The sequence below is a fragment of the Anolis sagrei genome, chromosome 12, assembly GCF_037176765.1.
Source record: "Anolis sagrei isolate rAnoSag1 chromosome 12, rAnoSag1.mat, whole genome shotgun sequence".
Classification (NCBI taxonomy): domain Eukaryota; kingdom Metazoa; phylum Chordata; class Lepidosauria; order Squamata; family Dactyloidae; genus Anolis; species Anolis sagrei.
The window spans coordinates 864,818-886,310 of NC_090032.1; the positions used below are offsets into that span (position 1 = coordinate 864,818).

The window sequence follows — 21,493 nt, forward strand, 5'->3', positions numbered from 1 at the left end:
TAGACGGAAATCACACCCCTCTTCCCCACCAATCTCAATAGAAAAGGGGTGGAGCTTTAGATGGAAGCCACGCCCCTAAGTGGAAAACAAACCCTGGGAAGGCCAAAAGGGGGCGTGGCGGAGGGATTTTTTTCGCTTTCCGCTTTCCTCCCCCGTCACGTGATGCGAAGCCGCTCCTGTTTTTCCCCCCGTGTCACGTGACGCTAGAAAAGGGGCGTTCCGGGCCTGGCTTCCCGTCAGTGTGTGTGGCGGCGGCGGCGGAGGAGGAGGGAGCGGCGGAGGAGGAGACGCAGGTGAGGCGGAAAGGAAGGAGGAAGGGGCGCCTTTAAGGCCAGGCCCCGCCCCCTCCATTTCCTCCCAGAGAGAGAGAGAGATCCCCCCCCTCTCTCTCTTTCTGTAGATAGTGGTCTCGGAGAAGGAAGGAAGGAAGGAAGGAGAAGCCCTCAGAGGAACACCTAGAGGCAATCTATACATAGAAATATATACATAGAGAGATCCTCACCGGTTAGTATGGAGAAGCCCTCTGTCGGCGAGAGGAGGAAGGGGGCGTGAGGAGGAGGAGGAGGAGGGCAGTTCCGGTCTGGAGCTCCGCTGCGGCCTAGTCGGCCGGGGTGAAGCCGGGGGCTCGCCTAGCGCGCGCGGCCGGCCGGAAGTGAGGGGGCGGCCGGCTTTCGAACCGGACCTTTCCCCTCCCCGGAAATATTTCTTTATTTATGCATAATACATATTCTCTATTCATTCCCTTCGACTTCCAGTACTTTCTTCCCTCCTTTACAGTAACTTTATATGTGTGTATGTATATATATATATATATATATTCTGTAATTATTATCGTGATTATATATATATATATATATATATATATATATATATATATATTGTCTTTATTCCCTTCGACTTCCAGTACTTTCTTCCCTCCTTTACAGTAACTTTATATGAGTGTATATATTCTGTAATTATTATCGTAATTTATATATATATATATATATATATATATATATACACACACAGTCTCTCTGTAAATATATATTTTGTATTTATTCCCTTCGACTTCCAGTACTTTCTTCCCTCCTTTACAGTAACTTTATATGTGTATATATATATATTCTGTAATTATTATCGTAATTATATATATATATATATATAGTCTCCCTATAAATATATATTCTGTATTTATATCCTTCGACTTCCAGTACTTTCTTCCCTCCTTTACAGTAATTGTAATTATATATATATATTCTGTAATTATTACCATATATATATATATATATAAAATTCTCTTTGACTTCCTCTCCTTCCCTCTCTCCCTTTACCGTAATATATATATATATAGAGAGAGAGAGAGAGAGTCTCTCTCTTTCTATTTATATATATACTGTATTCATTCTCTTCGACTTCCAGTACTTTCTTCCCTCCTTTACAGTAACTTTATATGTATATATATATATATTCTGTAATTATTACCGTAATTATATATAATGATTTATATATATATACCGTATTTATTTATTTTTTATTTACTTTATTTGTATACCGCTCTTCTCAGCCCTTAGGCAAGAAGTTATATATATATATATATATATATATATATAATACTTATTCTCTTTGACTTCCTCTCCTCTGTCTCCCTTTACCGTCTCTATAAATATATATTCTGTATTTATTCCCTTCGACTTCCAGTACTTTCTTCCCTCCTTTACAGACATTTTATAAGTATATATATATATATATATATATTCTGGTATTATTACCGTAATTATATAAATCATATATATATATATATATATATATATATATATATAAAAAATGATTTTATATATATATATATATATATATATATATATATATATAATTATTACCATAATTTTATATATATGTGTGTGTGTGTGTGTATATATATATATATATATATAAATCATATATATAATTATATATATAATATGTATATAATACTTATTCTTTTGACTTCCTCTCCTTCCCTCTCTCCCTTTACCGTAATATATATATATATATATATATATATATATAGTCTTTATATTTATATATTCTGTATTTATTCCCTTCGACTTCCAGTCCTTTCTTCCCTCCTTTACAGTAATTTTATATGTATATATATATTTCTGTAATTATTATCGTAATTATATTTATATATATATAAATAATTCTTATTCTCTTCAACTTCCTCTACTCCTTTCTCTCCCTTTACCATAATATATATATATATAAAGACTATATATATATATATATATATATATATATATAGTCTTTATATATTCTGTATTTATTCCCTTTGGCTTCCAGTACTTTCTTCCCTGCTTTACAGTAGTTTTATTCTCTAATTATTACTGTAATTATATATATATGTATATATATATATATAGTACTTATTCTCCTCAACATCCTCTCCTTCCCTCTCTCCCTTTACTGTAATATATACATATATATACATATATATTTGTATATATAGTCTCTCTCTTTCTCTCTCTCTTTCTATATTTATATATATTCTGTATTTATTCCCTTCGATTTCTCGTACTTTCTTCCCTCCTTTACATTACTTATATATGTGTGTGTGTGTATTATTTATTACCGTAATTATATATAATATTTATTCCCTTTGACTTCCCGTCCTTCCTTCCCTCCCTCCCTCCCTTTATTGTATTTATTTATTTAAGACATTTATCTGCCTCCCTTCTCACCCCGAGCGGCTTACAAGTAAAAAGAAAATACAATATATTATATTATTAGCATAGCACAATATTAATATTATTTATTGCATTGTACTTTAACATTATAGTGCAATATTATTAGGAATATTACATTTAATATACAATATATTATATTATATAGTCTCTGTATATAGTCTGTATTTCTTTGTTTTGTCTTCCCATCCTTCCTTCCCTCCACTATAATATATATTTGTGTGTGTATACACACTACATTATCGTATTATATACATTTTTCTCTATACATATTTTATATTTATTCCTTTCTGCTTCCAGTCCTTCCTTCTCTCCCTTTACCATAATTATGTATACTTTATTCTGTATTTATTATCACAATTCAGTCTCTCTCTATATATATTCTATATTGATTCTTTCGAATTCCCATCCTTCCTTCCCTCCACCGTAAATATTCATACATACATACATTCTATATTACCACAATACTCTCTCTCTCTCTCTTTCTATATATATATATATATATATTATTTATTCCTTTTGACTTCCTGTCCTTCCTTCTCTCCCTTTACCGTGATTATATTTATTTCTATATTTATGACTCTAATATATATATATGTAGTCTCTGCTCTCTCTCTATATGTATGTTCTATATTCATTCCCTTCAACTTCCTCTCCTTCCTTCCCTCCCTTTACTATAAATATAGAATGCCAAGTCTGCAAATTTAGTGTTTTCTTTGTTTGTTTGTCTGTTTTTTAAATGCAATACAACTATTTTGGTTCGCTCCTGACACGATAGATAAATAACTATAAATATAGATAGATTGGGTACTCTACCTTAGTTGGCTTTGAATGGCTTCAATGCTGATTATTTAATGATAATTATTTAAATCACTTCTTTTAATTCGTCGCGTAATGTATCTTATGGTTTGTTGTTTATATGTTTATTTTTGTTTTATACAGGCAATGCATGTTTACCTTTTATTGTATTGGAAGCCGCCCTGAGTCCCTTTGGAGTGATAGGGCGCACTATAAATACAGTATCGTTATTACTATATAGTATTTATTCACTTTGACTTCCCGTCCTTCCTTCCTTCCTTTCCTACCTTCTTTTCTTCCCCCGTCTTGTTTGTTACGTTTCTTCCCCTTTGCCCCTTCTTCTATATATTCTATATATTTCTCTCACTCTCTCCATATATATATATATTGTTATTGTTTTGCTTTGCTATGAGTTATTTATTGTTGTGTTGTTGTTGTTGTGTTTATTGTCTCTGTTGTATTTGGGCTCGGCCTCTTGTAAGCCGCACCGAGTCCTGCGGGAGATGGTAGCGGGGTATAAATAAACGTTTATTATTATTATTATATATTTTATTTATTTCCTGTATTTATACCCCGCCCTTCTACCTTATTTCTGTCATAGCTTCTAAGGTGTAAATATAACACAGCCCTGCCCTTCTACCTTATTTCTGTAATAGAATCCAAACTCAAAGATATGTTGAGAGGCTTTATTGCAGGCCTGGGCCAACTTTGGCCCTCCCTCCAGCTGTTTTGGGCTCCCAACTCCCACAATTCCTAACAGCCTACCCATCCAAAACAGCTGGAGTTTGGGAGTCTTTGAGCTAACCTTTCAAAAGGATATTAAATAATAATATTTAATAATATTATTATTAATAATAATATTATTATTTAATAGTAATAATAATAATGAGTGCAGCCTTCCCCATCCATTCGGATGTGTTGGGCAATGGGTGCCACCATCCCCAGCCATGAATTGTGGCAGGGCCCCAGGTTGGGAAAGATTGTTTACATTGGGAAGGACCCCCACCGTTGTGGAAGGGTTCCATCTTTGCACCAATGCGCTGCTGGTGTCCCTTTTTAATGAATGGCAAAGAGAAAACCTAGTACTCAAATTGATGTTCTCGCTGACTCTTTGGCAGAATTTGAAGCTAGGCCTAGTCATGAAATCAAGTCTGTTGGGCAGTTCCGGTCTGGAGCTCTGCTGCAGCCTAGTTGTCCAGGGTGAAACCTGGGGCTCGCATAGCACATGCGGCCGGCCAGAAGTGAGAGGGTGACCGGCTTTCGAACCAGACCGTCCCCATCGTGGTCAACTGTGAATTGCACATATAGGTTGTAACTATAGTTTCCCGAGTGGTCACCTGTAAATTCGCACATCCCCGCTCATCCTCCCCGCTTGTCATGCCTCCTCCTTCTGGCTGCATTTTGCGGCGGATGAAGAGAACTGGAGGCTGTAGCCCCTTATACTTATATGGGGAAAGTTGGCCGAGATGAAGCCGGGGGCTCGTCTAGTGCACGCGGCCGGCCAGAAGTGAGGCCAGCTTTTTAACCAGACTGACCTAACCAGACCTACGTTGCTTACCTGTAGCTGTAGTTTCCCGAGTGGTCACCTGTGAATTTGCACATCCCCGCCCATCCTCCCCTCTTGTCTTGCCTCCTCCTTCTGGCTGCGTTTTGTGGCGGATAAAGGGAACTGGAGGCTGTAGCCCCTCCCACTGGCTACTTATATGGGGAAAGTGGGCGGGGCTACCGCAAAAAATGTTTAATAACTCTCTAGAAGGTTCCGAAAGCTGTTCTGCGCAGGTCACTGTGATCTAGTTGGCTGGATGAAGCCGTGGGCTCGTCTAATGCACGCGGCTGCCCAGAAGTGAGGCCAGCTTTCTAACCAGACCTTTACCATCGTGGTCAACTGTGAATTGCACATATAGGTTGCTTACCTATAACCGTAGTTTCCCGAGTGCTCACCTGTGAATTCACACATTCCCGCCCATCCTCTCCGCTAGTCATGCCTCCTGGCTGCGTTTTGCGGCAGAAGAGAACTGGAGGCTGTAGCCCCGCCCACTGGCTACTTATACTCACTGGCAAAAGTGGGCGGGGCTACCGCCAAAAATGTTTAATAACTATAGAGGGTTCCAAAAGCTGTTCTGCGCAGGAATTACCATATGTGTGAATTCACAGGTGACCCCTCGGGAAACTACGGTTACAGGTAAGCAACCTATATCCCCCCCCCCGGAGATATTTATTTATTTATACATAATTCATATTCTGTATTTATTCCCTTCGACTTCCCTTACTTTCTTCCCTCCTTTACAATATATATATATGTTTTGTATTAGTGTTGTTATTGTTTTTACTGTTGTATTGTGGGCTCGGCCTCATGTAAGCCACACCGAGTCCCTTGGGGAGATGGTAGCGGGGTACAAATAAAGTTTCATTATTATATATCAAGACCTGAAGGTAAGCATCTCTTAGGTCTATCTATCTATCTATTGGGACGTGAAGATAGGCCTCTCTTAGGTCTATCACTATCAACTTTTTATCTATCAAGACCTGAAGGTAGGCCTCTCTTAGGTCTATTACTCTGTCTATCTAACTATCTATCTATTTGGACCTGAAGGTAGGCCTCTCTTAGGTCTATCACAATTCCTAACAGCTGGTGGATCATGCCTGGGGTACATGCTTAAGAAGTCATATCTATCTATTGGGATCTGAAGTTTGGCCTCTCTTAGGTTTATCACTCTTATCATCTATCTATCTATCTATCTATCTATCTATCTATTGGGACCTGAAGATAGGCGTCTCTTACGTCTATCGCTATCAACTTTCTATCTATCAAGACCTGAAGGTAGGCCTCTCTTAGGTCTATGACTCTATCTATCAAGACCTGAAAGTAGGCCTCTCTTAGGTCTATGACTCTATCTATCAAGACCTGAAGGTAGGCCTCTCTTAGGTCTATTACTCTGTCTATCTAACTATCTATCTATTTGGACCTGAAGGTAGGCCTCTCTTAGGTCTATCACAATTCCTAACAGCTGGTGGATCATGCCTGGGGTACATGCTTAAGAAGTCATATCTATCTATTGGGATCTGAAGTTTGGCCTCTCTTAGGTTTATCACTCTTATCATCTATCTATCTATCTATCTATCGATAGCGATAGACCTAAGAGACGCCTATCTTCAGGTCCCAATAGATATCTATCAAGACCTGAAGGTAGGCCTCTCTTAGGTCTATCACTATCAACTTTCTATCTATCAGAACCTGGAGGTAGGCCTCTCTTAGGTCTATTGCTCTATCTATCTATCTATTTACAGGGATAGTATTATTATTATTATTATTATATTTATTGCTTTCCATTTCCAGTCCTGAATGGCAAAGAGAAAGCCTAGAATTCGATGTATTTCGATGTGTTGTATGTATTTTACTGTGTTGTTATTGTGTTTTGGTTTTATTTATTGTAATATGTTGTTGGGCTTGGCCTCATGTAAGTCTGTTGGTGCCTGCTGTGGAGCTTCTTGTTTGCTAGTCAAATCAACGTTTTGTGCCACGCAAATAACTTCCTGAACATTAGCTTTAGGAGAACGACCACTCCTCTTGGTGTCCCCCCAGAAACAGCGAGGGTCTCCCTCTGGGCAGCTAAATCAGGGAATCCCAACTGGATCCCCCCCCCCAAGAGGGAGGGTCTTCCTCCAGGGGCAAACCAAGAATGGGCAACCTGGAAGTCCCTGAATAGACTCAGAAGTGGAGTGGGCAGATCAAAACACAACCTGGCAAACTGGCACTACCTAAAAGAATCCCAGAATCTTGTGTGACTGTGGAGCAGGACACACAACTCTGCATCAGTATGTTCGTCCATTGTGCCCTGCCTCATGCACAGAGGAGGAATTGTTGGGGGCTACAGACAATGCCGTTGCTGTTGCCTGTTTTTGGTCAAAAGATATTTAGCTGCCTGCGCTCCTTCTATTTTTATCGGTTTTATACTAATTTATGCGATGCTTTTGATACTAAATAAACAAATAACATTAGCCTTGTCAGGTGTGATTACTGTGGCGCAGTGGGTTAAACCCTTGTGCTGGCAGGACTGAAGACGGGACAGGTCGGAGATTCGAATCCGGGGAGAGCGCAGATGAGCTCCTTCTCTCAACTCCAGATTCTATTATTATTGTTGTTATTGTTATTGTGCTTTTCCTAGGATTCTATTATTATTATTGATTGTACTTTTTCTAGGATTCTATTATTATTATTATTATTATTATTATTGTGCTATTCCTAGGATTCTATTATTATTGTTGTTGTTGTTGTTGTGCTTTTCCTAGGATTCTATTATTATTGTACTTTTTCTAGGATTCTATTATTATTATTATTATTATTATTATTATTATTGTGCTTTTCCTAGGATTCTATTATTATTATTATTATTATTATTATTATTGATTGTGCCTTTTCCAGGATTCTATTATTATTATTATTGTGCTTTTTCTAGGATTCTATTATTACTGTTGATTGTGCCTTTTCCATGGTTCTCTTACTATAATTCTTGATGGTGCTTTTTCTACATGCAAACGTTGACTTGTGTATGTATGTGGGTATTTCCATAGGCGGGCTCTTGCTTCCACAAACTGCTTGAACCTGCAGTGCTGAGGAGTGTTGTTTACTGAAAGGGTTAGAACAGGCAACACTGCATTAAAGTGTACACCTTGGGTCTTGTTCCACGTTCACGTCTATGTCTATGTCTCTTTGGGAAAGTCTTGTGCTCATGTTCGTGGATTCATCTTTTGGAAGAAGTTCCTGGATTTACATGCCTATAAATATAACCCTCCCCAAACTGCGCCCCCCCCCCCCCAGGACATGTTTCCTAGGGCCTTGCATTTGCTACCCTTGGCTTCCCCCGTTTTCTGAGCGTGGTCTCTCTCTCTCCCCCCCCCCCCCCCCTTGTCTTTGCAGAGTTCGACCTTGTAAATACTGTTATTTGTATATACTGTAAATGATGACCTCGGTGGGCACGAACCGGGCCCGGGGCAGCTGGGAGCAGGCGCAGGCGCAGAACCAGGCACAGCACAAGCAGCGGCCTCAGGTGAGCCAGCGCCCGCACGCTGCGTTACAATGTCAACCCTACCTAGGATGAGTTTAGGCAAGGTTTGTCCTACAGAAGGACAGTGAAGACAAAGATCACTGAAAAAAATGTATTTCTTTATTTATTTACAGTATGTCTGTTCTGCCCTTCTCACCCTGGGTGGATTACAATGCACATATATGCATGGGAAACATTACATGCTGATTAGACATACAACGTTGCTTGGTGGGCATGTGCTTGTATCCCAGTGTTTGACCCCCCGCTGTCCTTTCTCCTGGCAGGCCACTGCAGAGCAGATCCGGCTTGCACAGATGATATCGGACCACAACGATGCCGACTTTGAGGAGAAGGTGAAACAGGTGAGTCACAGGGTCGGATGAGACCCCAAGGGGGGACACACCCGGTCCCAACTCCTTTCCTTCTGCCAGGCTGGGAAAGCACAATCAGAGCACACCCAACAGATGTACATTCAACCTCTGCTAAAAGATCTCCAGAGAAGGAGATAGATAGACAGACAGACAGACAGACAGAATCGTAAGAGTTTGAAGGGATCCCAAAGGCCATCCAGTCCATCCCCCTTCTTTCTGCCAGGCTGGAAAAGCACAATCAGAGCACACCCAACAGATGTCCATCCAGCCTCTGCTAAAAGACCTCTAGTCAAGTAGATAGATAGATAGATAGATAGATAGATGGATAGATGGATAGATGGATAGATGGATAGATGGATAGATGGATAGATAGATAGATAGATGGATAGAATCGTAAGAGTTTGAAGGGACCCCAAAGGCCATCCAGTCCATCCCCCTTCTTTCTGCCAGGCTGGAAAAGCACAATCGGAGCACACCCGACAGATGGCCTTCCAGCCTCTGCTAAAAGACCTCCAGAGAAGGAGATGGATAGATAGGTAGATAGAATTTTAAGAGTTGGAAGAGACTTCAAAGACCACCCCATCCAACCCCTTTCCTTCTGCCAGGCTGGAAAAGCACAATCGGAGCACACCCGACAGATGGCCATCCAGCCTCTGCTGAAGAGAGAGAGAGAGATAATCTTAAAAGTTGGAAGAAACCCCAAAGGCTATCCAATCCAACCCTTTTCTGCCAGGGTGGGAAAAGCTCAATCTAATCCCTCCTGACAGATGGTCTTCCATCCTTATATAGGAATTAGAAGGTTAATGGGGAGAAATAGGAGTATAAAATCAGACTCCTGGAGTTGGAAGGAACGTCAAAGGCCATCCAGTCCAACCCTTTTCTGCCAGGTGGGGAGAGCACAATCAAAGCCCTCCCGACAGATGGCCACCCAGCTTCTGCGTAAAATTCCCCACAGAAGGAGCTTCCAAAGAAGGTTCCTAAGGTTCAGGTGGCCTCTCCTTCCCTGTCATTTGAACCCGTGGCCCTGAGTGTGGGTTTTCCGTGGGGCTCCTTGGCGCAGTGGGGCTGGCTTTGACTGACCGTTGAGTTTTTCCCATTCCGACAGCTGATCGACATCACAGGCAAGAACCAGGACGAGTGTGTGATCGCCTTGCACGACTGCAACGGGGACGTCAACAGAGCCATCAACGTGCTCTTGGAAGGGAACCCGGACACGGTGAGGGCTGGCCGGAGGGCGGGCGGGCAGGCGGGGAAACCCTTGGCTGGGCGGAGGGAGAGTGTCCGTTGGTTTGGGAAGGGCCGGAGGGGGCTGACCCTTTCCCTTCTTGCCCGCAGCACTCCTGGGAGATGGTGGGGAAGAAGAAGGGCCTCTCGGGGCAGAAGGAGGCCGGCCAGGCGGAGCCCAGCGAAGAGGGCAAGGAGAACCGGGAGCGCGAGCGAGACTTCAGCCGGCGACGGGGAGGAGGGCTGCCCAGGAGGGGACGGGGCACCAGCCGCGGAAGAGAGTGTACGCAACACCACACAGACACCGCCCCCCCCCACTTCCGGGAAGAGCCAAGGGGGAGGGGGGGAATCCTGGCAGGGAAAGCACCATTGAACCCCTCCCGGCAGATAGCCCTCCGGCATTGGCTTAGAAACCTCCAGGGAAGGAGATGCCGTCATCCCCATCTATTATTATTATTATTAGTAGTAGTAGTACTAGTATAGAGTCATAGAGTGAGAAGAGACCCCAAGGGCCATCCAGGGCAAGCGTCTTCTGCCAGGCAGGAAAAGCACAATAATAATAATAGTAGTAGTAGTAGTAGTAGTATCCTAGAAAAAGTACAATCAATAATAATAATAATAATAATAATAATAATAATAATAGAATCCTAGGAAAAGTACAATCAGTAATAATAATAATAGAATCCTAGAAAAAACACAATAATAATAATAATAATAATAATAATAATGGAATCCTAGAAAAAGTAAAATCAATAATAACAACAGTAATAATAGAACCTAGAAAAAACATAATCAGTAATAATAGAATCCTCAAAAAAGCAAAATCAATAATAATAATAATAGAATCCTAGAAAAAACACAATCAGTAATAATAGAATCCTCGAAAAAGCAAAATCAATAATAATAGTAGAATCCTAGAAAAAGTACAATCAATAATAATAATAATAATAATAATAGAATCCCAAAAAAGCACAATAATAGTAATAGAATCCTAGAAAAAGTACAATCAATAATAATAGAATCCTAGAAAAAACACAATAAGTAATAATAATAATAATAATAGAATCCTTGAAAATCAATAATAATAATAATAGAATCCTCAGAAAAGCAAAACCAATAATAATAATAGAATCCTAGAAAAAGTACAATCAATAATAATAATAGAATCCCAAAAAGCACAATAATAGAATCCTAGAAAAAAACACAATGAGTAATAATAATAATAATAGAATCCTCGAAAAAGCAAAATCAATAATAATAATAATAATAGAATCCTAGAAAAAACACAATGAGTAATAATAATACTAATAATAGAATCCTTGAAAATCAATAATCATAATAATAGAATCCTAGAAAAAGCACAATAATAATAATAGATTCCTAGAAAAAGTACAATCAATAATAATAATAATAATAATAGAATCCTCTGAAAAGCAAAATCAGTAATAATAATAATAATCTTGTGTACTAATTTTGTTATGCATCATAAAATAATAATAGAAAGAGAGCCCAAGAGCTATCCAGGCAGGAAAAGCACCACCGAATCCCTCCTGGCAGACGACCATCCAGCCTCAGCTTAGAAACTTCCAGGGAAGGGGATGCCATCATTCTCATCTATTATTATAGATTTATTATTATTATTATTAGTAGTAGTAGTAGTAGTAGTATAGAGTCATAGAGTGGGAAGAGACCCCAAGGGCCATCCAGACCAGCCTTTTTCTGCCAGGCAGGAAAAGCACAACAACAACAACAACAATAGAATCCTAGAGTTGGAAGAGACCCCAAGGGCCACCTAGTCTCATCTCCTCCTGCCATGCTGGAAAAGCGCAATGTAATCTATCCCGACAGATGGTCATCCAGCCTCTATTTAAGGGCCTCCAAAGAGGAGCTTCCCCCAGGCTTTGAGGCAGAGAGTTCCACTGCTGAACAGCTCCCCTTACGTTCAGGAAGTGCTGCCTCATCTTCCGGTGGTGTTTTGTTTTCCCCAAAGAGAGCATTTCATACCCCGCAGGTGTCACCAGAGAGGGCAGCACCGGGGAGGGTTCCTGGGGTCGCCGGGTGCGACAGTCAAGCCGCATGTTGCCATCTTTTTGTGTGTGCCTTTGCAGTTCGGGGCCAGGAGAACGGGCTGGACGGCGGCAAGACGGGCGGATCCTCCGGGCGAGGCACGGAGAGGGGGCGGCGCGGCCGTGGGCGAGGCAGAGGTCAGTGGCCGGCACAGGGACCGAGTGGTGGGCCGGAACACATTCCTAGGTTCCCAATTTGGGTCCTGGGGGAGAATTGCGATGTCATGCCGGTCTCTTCCTGTGTCCGCAGGCGGCTCTGGACGGCGGGGAGGACGGTTCTCGGCCCAAGGCATGGGGTAAGACGCCCTTCTTTCCCTGATTTACGATACAGCGCCAAGAAAGTATGGGTTTGGGGCTGTTTTGGTCTTTGGTCTGCCGGATATTTTGAATCTGGGTTCCCAGAATCCCTGACAATCAGGAAGTTTGTTTATTTATTGATTTACGACGTTTATATCCCACCCTTCTCACCCCGAAGGGGACTCAGAGCGGCTTATAAGTTACATGTGCATACAAAATATTATATTATTAGCATAGCACAATATTAACATGATATATTACTATTTTGTACTAGACCAGTGTTTCTCAACCTGGGGGTCGGGACCCCTGGGGGGTTGAGAGGAGGGGTCGGAGGGGTCGCCAAAGACCATCAGAAAACACGGTATTTTCTGCTGGTCATGGGAGTTCTGTGTGGGAAGTCTGGCCAAATTCTATCATTGGTGGGGTTCAGAATGCTCTGTGGTGGTAGGTGAACTATAAATCCCAGCAACTACAACTTCCAAATGTCAAGGTCTATTTTCCCCAAACTCCACCAGTGTTCACATTTGGGCATATTGAGTATCTGTGTAGAATTTGGTCCAGATCCATCATTGTTTGTGTCCACAGTGATCTCTGGATATAGGTGAACTACAACTCCCAAGCTCAAGACCAATGCTCACCTACCCCTTTCATTATTTTTTGCTGGTCACGGGCGTTCTGTGTGCCAAGTTTGGGTCAATTCCATCTCTGGTGGAGTTCAGAATGCTCTTTGATTGTAGGTGTACTATAAATCCCAGCCAACTACAACTCCCAAGATCCAGAGAATAAAAATATATCCTGTCTATCAGATATTTACATGTCAATTCATAACAGCAGCAAAATTCCAGTTATGAAGTAGCAACGAAAATAATTTTAGGGTTCGGGGGTCACCACAACATGAGGAACTGTATTAAGGGGTCGCAGACCTAGGAAGGTTGAGAACCACTGATCTAGACCACTAGACTGTAGTATTATTAGTAATATCACATGTAATACAAAATATATAATTATTATATTGTATTATTAGTATTCTATTGTATTGCAATATTATTAGTAATATTACATGAAAAATAAAATATATTATTATATTTTATTATTATTAGTAATCTATTGTATTACAATATTATGATCAATATTATATGTACATACAATATATTATAATTATTAGCATACCACAATACTAGTATTATATATGACTATATTGTACTATGCCACTAGACTGCAATATTATTAGTAATATTACATGTAATATAAAATATATAATTATTATATTGTATTATTATAGTATTATATTACAATATTATGATCAATATTATATGTACATACAATATATTATAATTATTAGCATTCCACAATATTAACACATATTACTATATTGTACTAGACGACTATTTTGCAATGTTATTAGTAATATTACATGAAATATAAAACATATTATTATATTGTGTTATTATTAGTAATCTATTGTATTACATTATGATCAACGTTATATGTACATACAATATATTATATTATTAGCATAGCACACTATTAACTTTATATATGACTATATTGTACTATGCCACTAGACTGCAATATTATTAGTAATATTACATGTAATATAATATACATAATTATTATATTGTATTATTATATTACAATATTATGATCAATATTATATGTACATACAATATATTATAATTAGCATAGCACAATATTAGTATTATATATTGCTATATTGTACTAGACCACTAGACTGTAGTATTATTAGTAATATCACATGTAATACAAAATATATAATTATTGTATTGTATTATTAGTATTCTATTGTATTACAATATTATGATCAATATTATATGTACATACAATATATTATAATTATTAGCATTCCACAATATTAACACATATTACTATATTGTACTAGACGACTATTTTGCAATGTTATTAGTAATATTACATGAAATATAAAACATATTATTATATTGTGTTATTATTAGTAATCTATTGTGTTACAATATTATGATCAACATTATATGTACATACAATATATTATAATTATTAGCATAGCACAATATTAGTATTATATATGACTATATTGTACTATACCACTAGACTGGAATATTATTAGTAATATTACATGTAATATAATATATATAATTATTATATTGTATTATTATAGTATTATAGTACAATACTATGATCAGTATATGTGTATACAGTATATTAGAATTATTAGCATAGCACAATATTAGTATTATATTTTGCTATATTGTACCATACCGCTAGACTGCAATGTTATTAGTAATATTACATGTAATATGAAAATATAGCATATTATTATCAGTATTTTGTATTATTATTGTATTACAATATTATGATCAATATTATATGTACATACAATATATTACAATTATAATATTATATATTATAAGTATATTATAATATTATGTATTATAATAATACATTATAATATTACATATTATAATAATGTATTATAATATTATATATTATATTAATATATTATATATTACATTAATAATAGCACAATATTAGTATTATATATGACTATATTGTACTATGCCATAAACTGCAATATTACTAATATTAATGTAATTATTATATTGTATTATTAGTATTATTTGTATTATATTGTATTACAATATTATGATCAATATTACATGTACATGCGATATATTACAATTATTAGCACAATATTAGTATTGTATATTACTATATTGTACTAGACCACTATACTGCAATATTGGAAAACATTGGAGGATCATTCCTCTTTTGGAATGAGAGGAATGAGCAGGCTAGATGGACTACAAATCCCATTGTCTCCCGTTGGCTCACTGCGGAGAGAATTGGGGAGCTGTGCAAACGTGGTTTGTCATGTCTTCAGAAAAGCGATGTGTGGTGTGTTTCCTTTCCCCGTGTCCCCCGCCCGCATACCAGTAGACCCTTCCTGGCTGCCCCATAGCCACCAAGGGGGGACAGCGTATGCCACAGCAACCCATGCGAGTGTCGGCAACACCGGCCGCTTGGCTTTGTGGCTGACCAGTGCTCCGCAAATCTCAGACAAGCCTCTGCCCTGGCCCAAAACACCATCTCTTATGCCTTGTGTATATTGCTTCTATGCTTTGATGTTTTATACCTTATTGTTATGTTGTTTATTTTATTGCAATTTGTATTTTTGTATTGTAATTTGTTGTGCGGGCTTGGCCCCATATAAGCCACTCCGAGTCCCATTGGGGGAGATGGTGGCGGAGTATAAATCAATTATTATTATTATTATTATTATCATTATCATTATTATTATCTCTATCCAGGCAAACCTCTAAAAGGAGGCCTTCTTTTCATGTATAATAATAATAATGATAATGATAATAATAATAATAATAATAGTGAGTAATGCCATAGAGTTGGAAAAAGCCCCCCAAAGAGCATCTAGTCCAACCCTCATCTGCCAGGAAGAAAGGCACAACTCAATCCCTCCTGACAGATGGCCACCCAGTTGCTGCATAATAATAATAATAATAATAATAATAATAATAATAATGAATATTGCTATAGATTTGTAAGGGAACCCCCCAAAGGGCATCTAGTCCAACCCTCTTCTGCCGGGAAGAAAGGCACATCTCAATCCCTCCCAACAGATGGTCACCCAGCTACTTCATAATATAATAATAATAATAATAAGTAATGCCATAGAGTTGGAACAGAACACCCCCCCCCAAAGGGCATCTAGTCCAACCGTCATCTGCCAGGAAGAAAGGCACAACTTAATCCCTCCTGACAGATGGCCACCAAGCTACTGTGTAATAATAATAATAATAATAATAATAATAATAATGTCATAGATTTGTAAGGGAACCCCCAAAGGGTATCTAGTCCAACCCTCTTCTGCAGGAAGAAAGGCACAACTCAATCCCTCCCGACAGATGGCCACCCAGCTACTGTATCATAATAATAATAATGAATAATGCCATGGAGTTGGAAAAAATCCCCCCAAAGGGCATCTAGTCCAACCCTCATCTGCCGGGAAGAAAGGCACATCTCAATCCCTCATGACAGATGGCCACCCAGCTACTTCATAATAATAATAAAATAAATAATAATAATAATAATAATTAATAATGTCATAGATTAATGTCATAGAATAATGTCAAGGGAACACCCCTCCCCCCCAAGGGCATCTAGTCCAACCCTCTTCTGCCAGGAAGAATAGCACAACTCAATCCCTCCTGACAGATGGCCATCCAGCTACTGTATCATAATAATAATAATAATAATGAAGAATTAATTAATAATGTCATAGATTCAAATTGGGTCTCTTCTCTCTCTTTTTGCCTCGGCAGGACCTTCAATCCTGCGGACTACGCCGAGCCCGCAAACACAGAGGAGGGCTATGGGAACAGCAACAGCAACACGTGGAACAACACCGGGAGCTTTGAGCCGGACGACGGGACGAGTAAGTGGCACTGGGGCCACCACTGGCGTTGTGGGATGGGAGGGGCCCCCTCAGAGGCCATCCAAACGCTCCCCTTTCCGTCAGGGCACAGACTGGGGGCCCTGGGTGTTATTGGGCGTTTCCAGTGTGCAGGGATGGTGGGAATGGGGCCTTCCGTATGGGAAGGAGGTCCCCGCCTGCCCGTTGGGGGCCCTCGGAGAGCAACGTCCCACCCCCCGCTTTGTTCTGTTGTGCTGCGGAAGGGCCTCCCACGTCTCGCCCAACATTGAACCCCATTCCATATTCTCATTCTTAGTGAGTAGTGTGTCCAAGTCCTTTCTTTATAATTTCCACAATATCCACAGGTACGGAGGGGGAAGCGGAGGCGGGGGGCGCTGGAGGGGGCGGGGGAGGGGGTGCCTTGGCTGCGCCCCGCCTTTCTTGTTAAAGTATACAGAATTTCACTGTGTTTTATTTTTGTCCTTTTCTTTTTTCCCCCCTCTTTTTCCATTCTGTTTTGTTTCAGGAGTTGATTACATTAGGGGTGAGGGGTCAAATTATCCCCGAAAATTTGACACTGCTCCTGGTACGAGAAATCCAGGTGCACTTAATTGCCCCGGATCTCCTTCTCTTCCTACTATTTATGATTCCTCTTTATTTGGCTTTGGAATAAGTCGGAATATATCTGTGGATATGTCATTGTCTCGTCCCTTCCCTCTCCCCATCTCTCTTTCCATCTCTCTGAATGGGCCTCTTGCTTGAACTCATGCGGGCTCCCGCCTTTCCCCACTTGCTTGGAGGGGGGGGGGGCAGGCTGGAAGCATTCGGGGAGGGTCTCGTTCCACTCCGGCCTGACGCCGCCTTGGCACCCGGCACCACCCCAGAGCCCAGTAGTGCCAACCAAGCAGTTGATTGAAGAAAGCAAATATGAAAAAGCCAAAGGCAATGTCCAAAAAGCAATAGGATAAAGGCTTTCAAAAGGCAATAGTCCAAACAGCACGGTTCTGTTCAAAAGTGACAAGGTGCATGCAAAAACCAGGAATTCACAACATAGGCATATAAATCCGCAACCGGGAGCGCAGGAACTTCTTCCAAAAGATGAATCCACGAACATGAGCACAAGACTTTCCTAAAGATCTTAGACATAGACTTGAACGTGGAACAAGACCCAAGGTGTATACTTTAATGCAGTGTTGCCTGTTCTAACCCTTTCAGTAAACAACACTCTGATTTAAGGCCCACAAGCCATGAAGTCATGCCTTTGACATCTGGCCTGTTTCAAGGAATTCTCACGGAGTCCCTGTATAATTGATTAATCAATTTTTGTAATTAAAAATACTGAGTTAATTTTTAAGATTTCTGACAGAAACGTCAGGACAGGATGCTATAGGAAGACGGCCATACAGCCGGGAAAACTCACAGCAACCCAGTGATTCCGGCCATGAAAGCCTTTAACAACGCATAACAATAATAATAAACATCATAAATAAAATCATAATCAACAACTCCAGCAGACAAGAGTTCTTTGTCATTCCACAGTCATTCCACAGATATATAAACCCATTTTCCTAGTTTCAACAGACCTCACGACCTCTGAGGATGTTTGCCGTAGATGCAGGCGAAATGTCAGGAGAGAATGCCTCTAGAACAGTGTTTCTCAACCTTCCTAATGCTGTGACCCCTTAATACAGTTCTTCATGTCGTGGTGACCCTCAGCCATAAAATTATTTTCATTCACTGGGGGGGGGGGGGTTGATTTTGTCACTTGGGAGTTGTAGTTGCTGAGATTTATAGTTAACCTACAGTCAACGAGCATTCTGAATTTCACTAATGATGGACTTGAACCAATCTTGGCACACAGAACTCCCATGACCAACAGAAAATATTGGAAGGGTTTGGTGGGCATTGACCTTGAGTTTGGGAGTTGTAGTTCACCTACATCCAGAGAGCACTGTGGACTCAAATAATGATGGATCTCGACCAAACTTGATATCAATATCTAATATGGCCAAATGTTGAACACTGGTGGAGTTTGGAGTTTGGTCCTTGATAATTGGGAGTTGTAGCTGCAGGGATTTATAGTTCAACTACAGTCAAAGAATTGAGCCAAATTTCCCACACAGAACCCCCATGACCAACAGAAAAGTGTGTTTTTTAATTATTTTTTTAGCGACCCCTTTGACACTCCCTTGCGACCCCCCCCAGGGGTCCCGACCCCCAGGTTGAGAAATGCTGCTCTAGAACATGGCTCTAGAAATAAGAACTGCTTATTTACAGCAAGATAAGGACATTCGACTAAATAAGCCCGTGATGGTGAACCTATGACACGCGTGTCAGCACTGACAAACGTGTCAGCACTGACACGTATGGCTATTTTTGATGACATGTGGCCACATACAGAGAAGTAAACCTTATAAGAGCCAATGTAATTCCATCCTTAAATTTGTAAAAAGCTCTACAAACTTAACATCTGCACGTTTGAGCATTGTTCACTCCATAACTCAGCATGGAATATACATTTTTCTTATTTAAACTATAAATATTGCAAAATTATGGGGTTTTTTTCTCAAAGTTGACACCCCACCCAAGTTATGCTCATGTTTTTGGCAAATTTTGACACACCGAGCTCAAAAAGTTGCCCATCACTGAAATAAGCAGTCTTCCTTGGCACTCCAAACGGGTTGAATCATGAGCTTCAGGGCGCTGCGTAACCTCTCCCAGCAACAGCCAATTGCTTAATAACGAGCTGGCTGTTTGGAGTCCATATAGCCCGAAAAAACCTACAACAGCATACAATTTAAAATACACCAATAGGCACACATTAAAACCGCATTAAATGTAAACAACAGTGTTTACAAAATTTGCAGTTAAATCCCCTTCCCTGAGATTCTCTCTGGGGGCAAGTCCAGCCTTCCGGGGTCCCATCCGGGGTGCTTCCGTGGGTCTCTGTGTGGGGCGTCTTGCGTGTGGTGCTCCCATGTTCCTCCCTCCGCTCCTCCCTCGGCCCCCGCTTGTGTTTGTCTGGGCGTGGGGCTCCCGCTGCTTTGCTGCTTGCCGTGCTCCCGCCAACCTTCCCGCCGCCGCTGCTGCTGCTGCCGCTGCTGCTTTTCCCGGGGTTTCCGGGGGGACTCCCTCGCCGCTGACCCTGCCTCTCTCCCGGCTCCTTTTGCAGGCGCCTGGAGGACGGCCACCGAGGAGTGGGGCACCGAGGACTGGAACGAAGACGTAAGCACCCCTTCCCTACTCCAGCCAGGTCCCACACCCTTTGACCCCATGACCCTGGGCGGAATGACACACAAGAGGGCTTCGGTCCTCTATCCAGACTTAGATACAGGCAGTCCCTGAGTTACAAACTCTCCTCTATTTATATGATAGAATATATATAGTAGTTTAAGGTTACTAATATACAGTAGGCTAAGGTTGCTATTTATAGTATATATAGTATAGTATATAGTGTGTGTATATAATAATAATAATAATAAACTAATATATACATAGACTAATATTATAAACTAATATTATATATATATATAATAATAAAGTAATATAACCCTAACCCTAATATAGTAATAATAATAAACTAATATATACATAGACTAATATTATAAACTAATATTATATACATACATACATATATATATATATATATATATATATATAATAGGGTATGGTTGATATAAATAGTATATACTGTATATAGTCTATATAGTATATATAGCAGGCTGAGGTTGATATTGATATATAATCTAATATATATATAGACTAATATCAACTAATATTATATATATATTGTATATAATAGCAACTAATATTATACATATTATATATATAATAAACATATATATATATATATATATAATAGGCTAAGGTTGATATAAATAGTATATACTGTATATATAGTATATATAGCAGGCTGAGGTTGATATTGATATATAATCTAATATATATATATAGACTAATATCAACTAATATTATACATATTATAGATATAATAAACTATTATATATATATAATAGGCTAAGGTTGATATAAATAGTATATACTGTATATAGTCTAAATAGTATATATAGGAGGCTGAGGTTGATATTGATCTATATAGTATGTAATTATATATACTATAGTATATGTCTAGTATAGTATACATGCTAGGATAAGGTTACTAATATTTAGTAGGCTAAGGTTGCTGCATATAGTATAGTATATAGTGTGTGTATGTGTATATATATGTACACACACACACTATATATAGAGAGAGGGGGGTAAGGTTGGTATAAATAGTATATACAGTATATAGTCTATATAGTATAATATACCCACACTATATATAATCTATATAATATAGTATAAATAAAATAGTGTATATATATATTTATATCTATATCGAGTGAGAAAGAGAGTATAGTACACATAGTACGCTAAGGTTACTAATATATAGTAGGCTAAGGTTGCTGTATATAGTATATATTTTGTGTCTGTGTATGTATATATATGTGGTAAGGTTGGTATAAATAGTATATACTGTGTATAGTCTATATAGTATAGAATACCCATACTATATATAATC

At 39.2% G+C, this 21,493-nt stretch overlaps 1 protein-coding gene across 1 annotated transcript in view; it reads left to right on the plus strand.

Annotated features, from left to right (window-relative positions):
• Positions 1 to 188: 188 nt before the first annotated feature.
• Positions 189 to 21,493, plus strand: part of UBAP2L (ubiquitin associated protein 2 like) — a 52,303-nt gene continuing 30,998 nt past the window's right edge. The window contains exons 1-9 of the mRNA XM_060757947.2: positions 189 to 293; positions 8,419 to 8,548; positions 8,830 to 8,907; positions 10,022 to 10,132; positions 10,252 to 10,423; positions 12,249 to 12,344; positions 12,457 to 12,502; positions 16,838 to 16,950; positions 20,102 to 20,154. Coding sequence (XP_060613930.2) covers positions 8,459 to 8,548; positions 8,830 to 8,907; positions 10,022 to 10,132; positions 10,252 to 10,423; positions 12,249 to 12,344; positions 12,457 to 12,502; positions 16,838 to 16,950; positions 20,102 to 20,154 — 759 coding nt within the window. The 5' untranslated portion in view covers positions 189 to 293; positions 8,419 to 8,458. The remainder of the gene's footprint in view (positions 294 to 8,418; positions 8,549 to 8,829; positions 8,908 to 10,021; positions 10,133 to 10,251; positions 10,424 to 12,248; positions 12,345 to 12,456; positions 12,503 to 16,837; positions 16,951 to 20,101; positions 20,155 to 21,493) is intronic.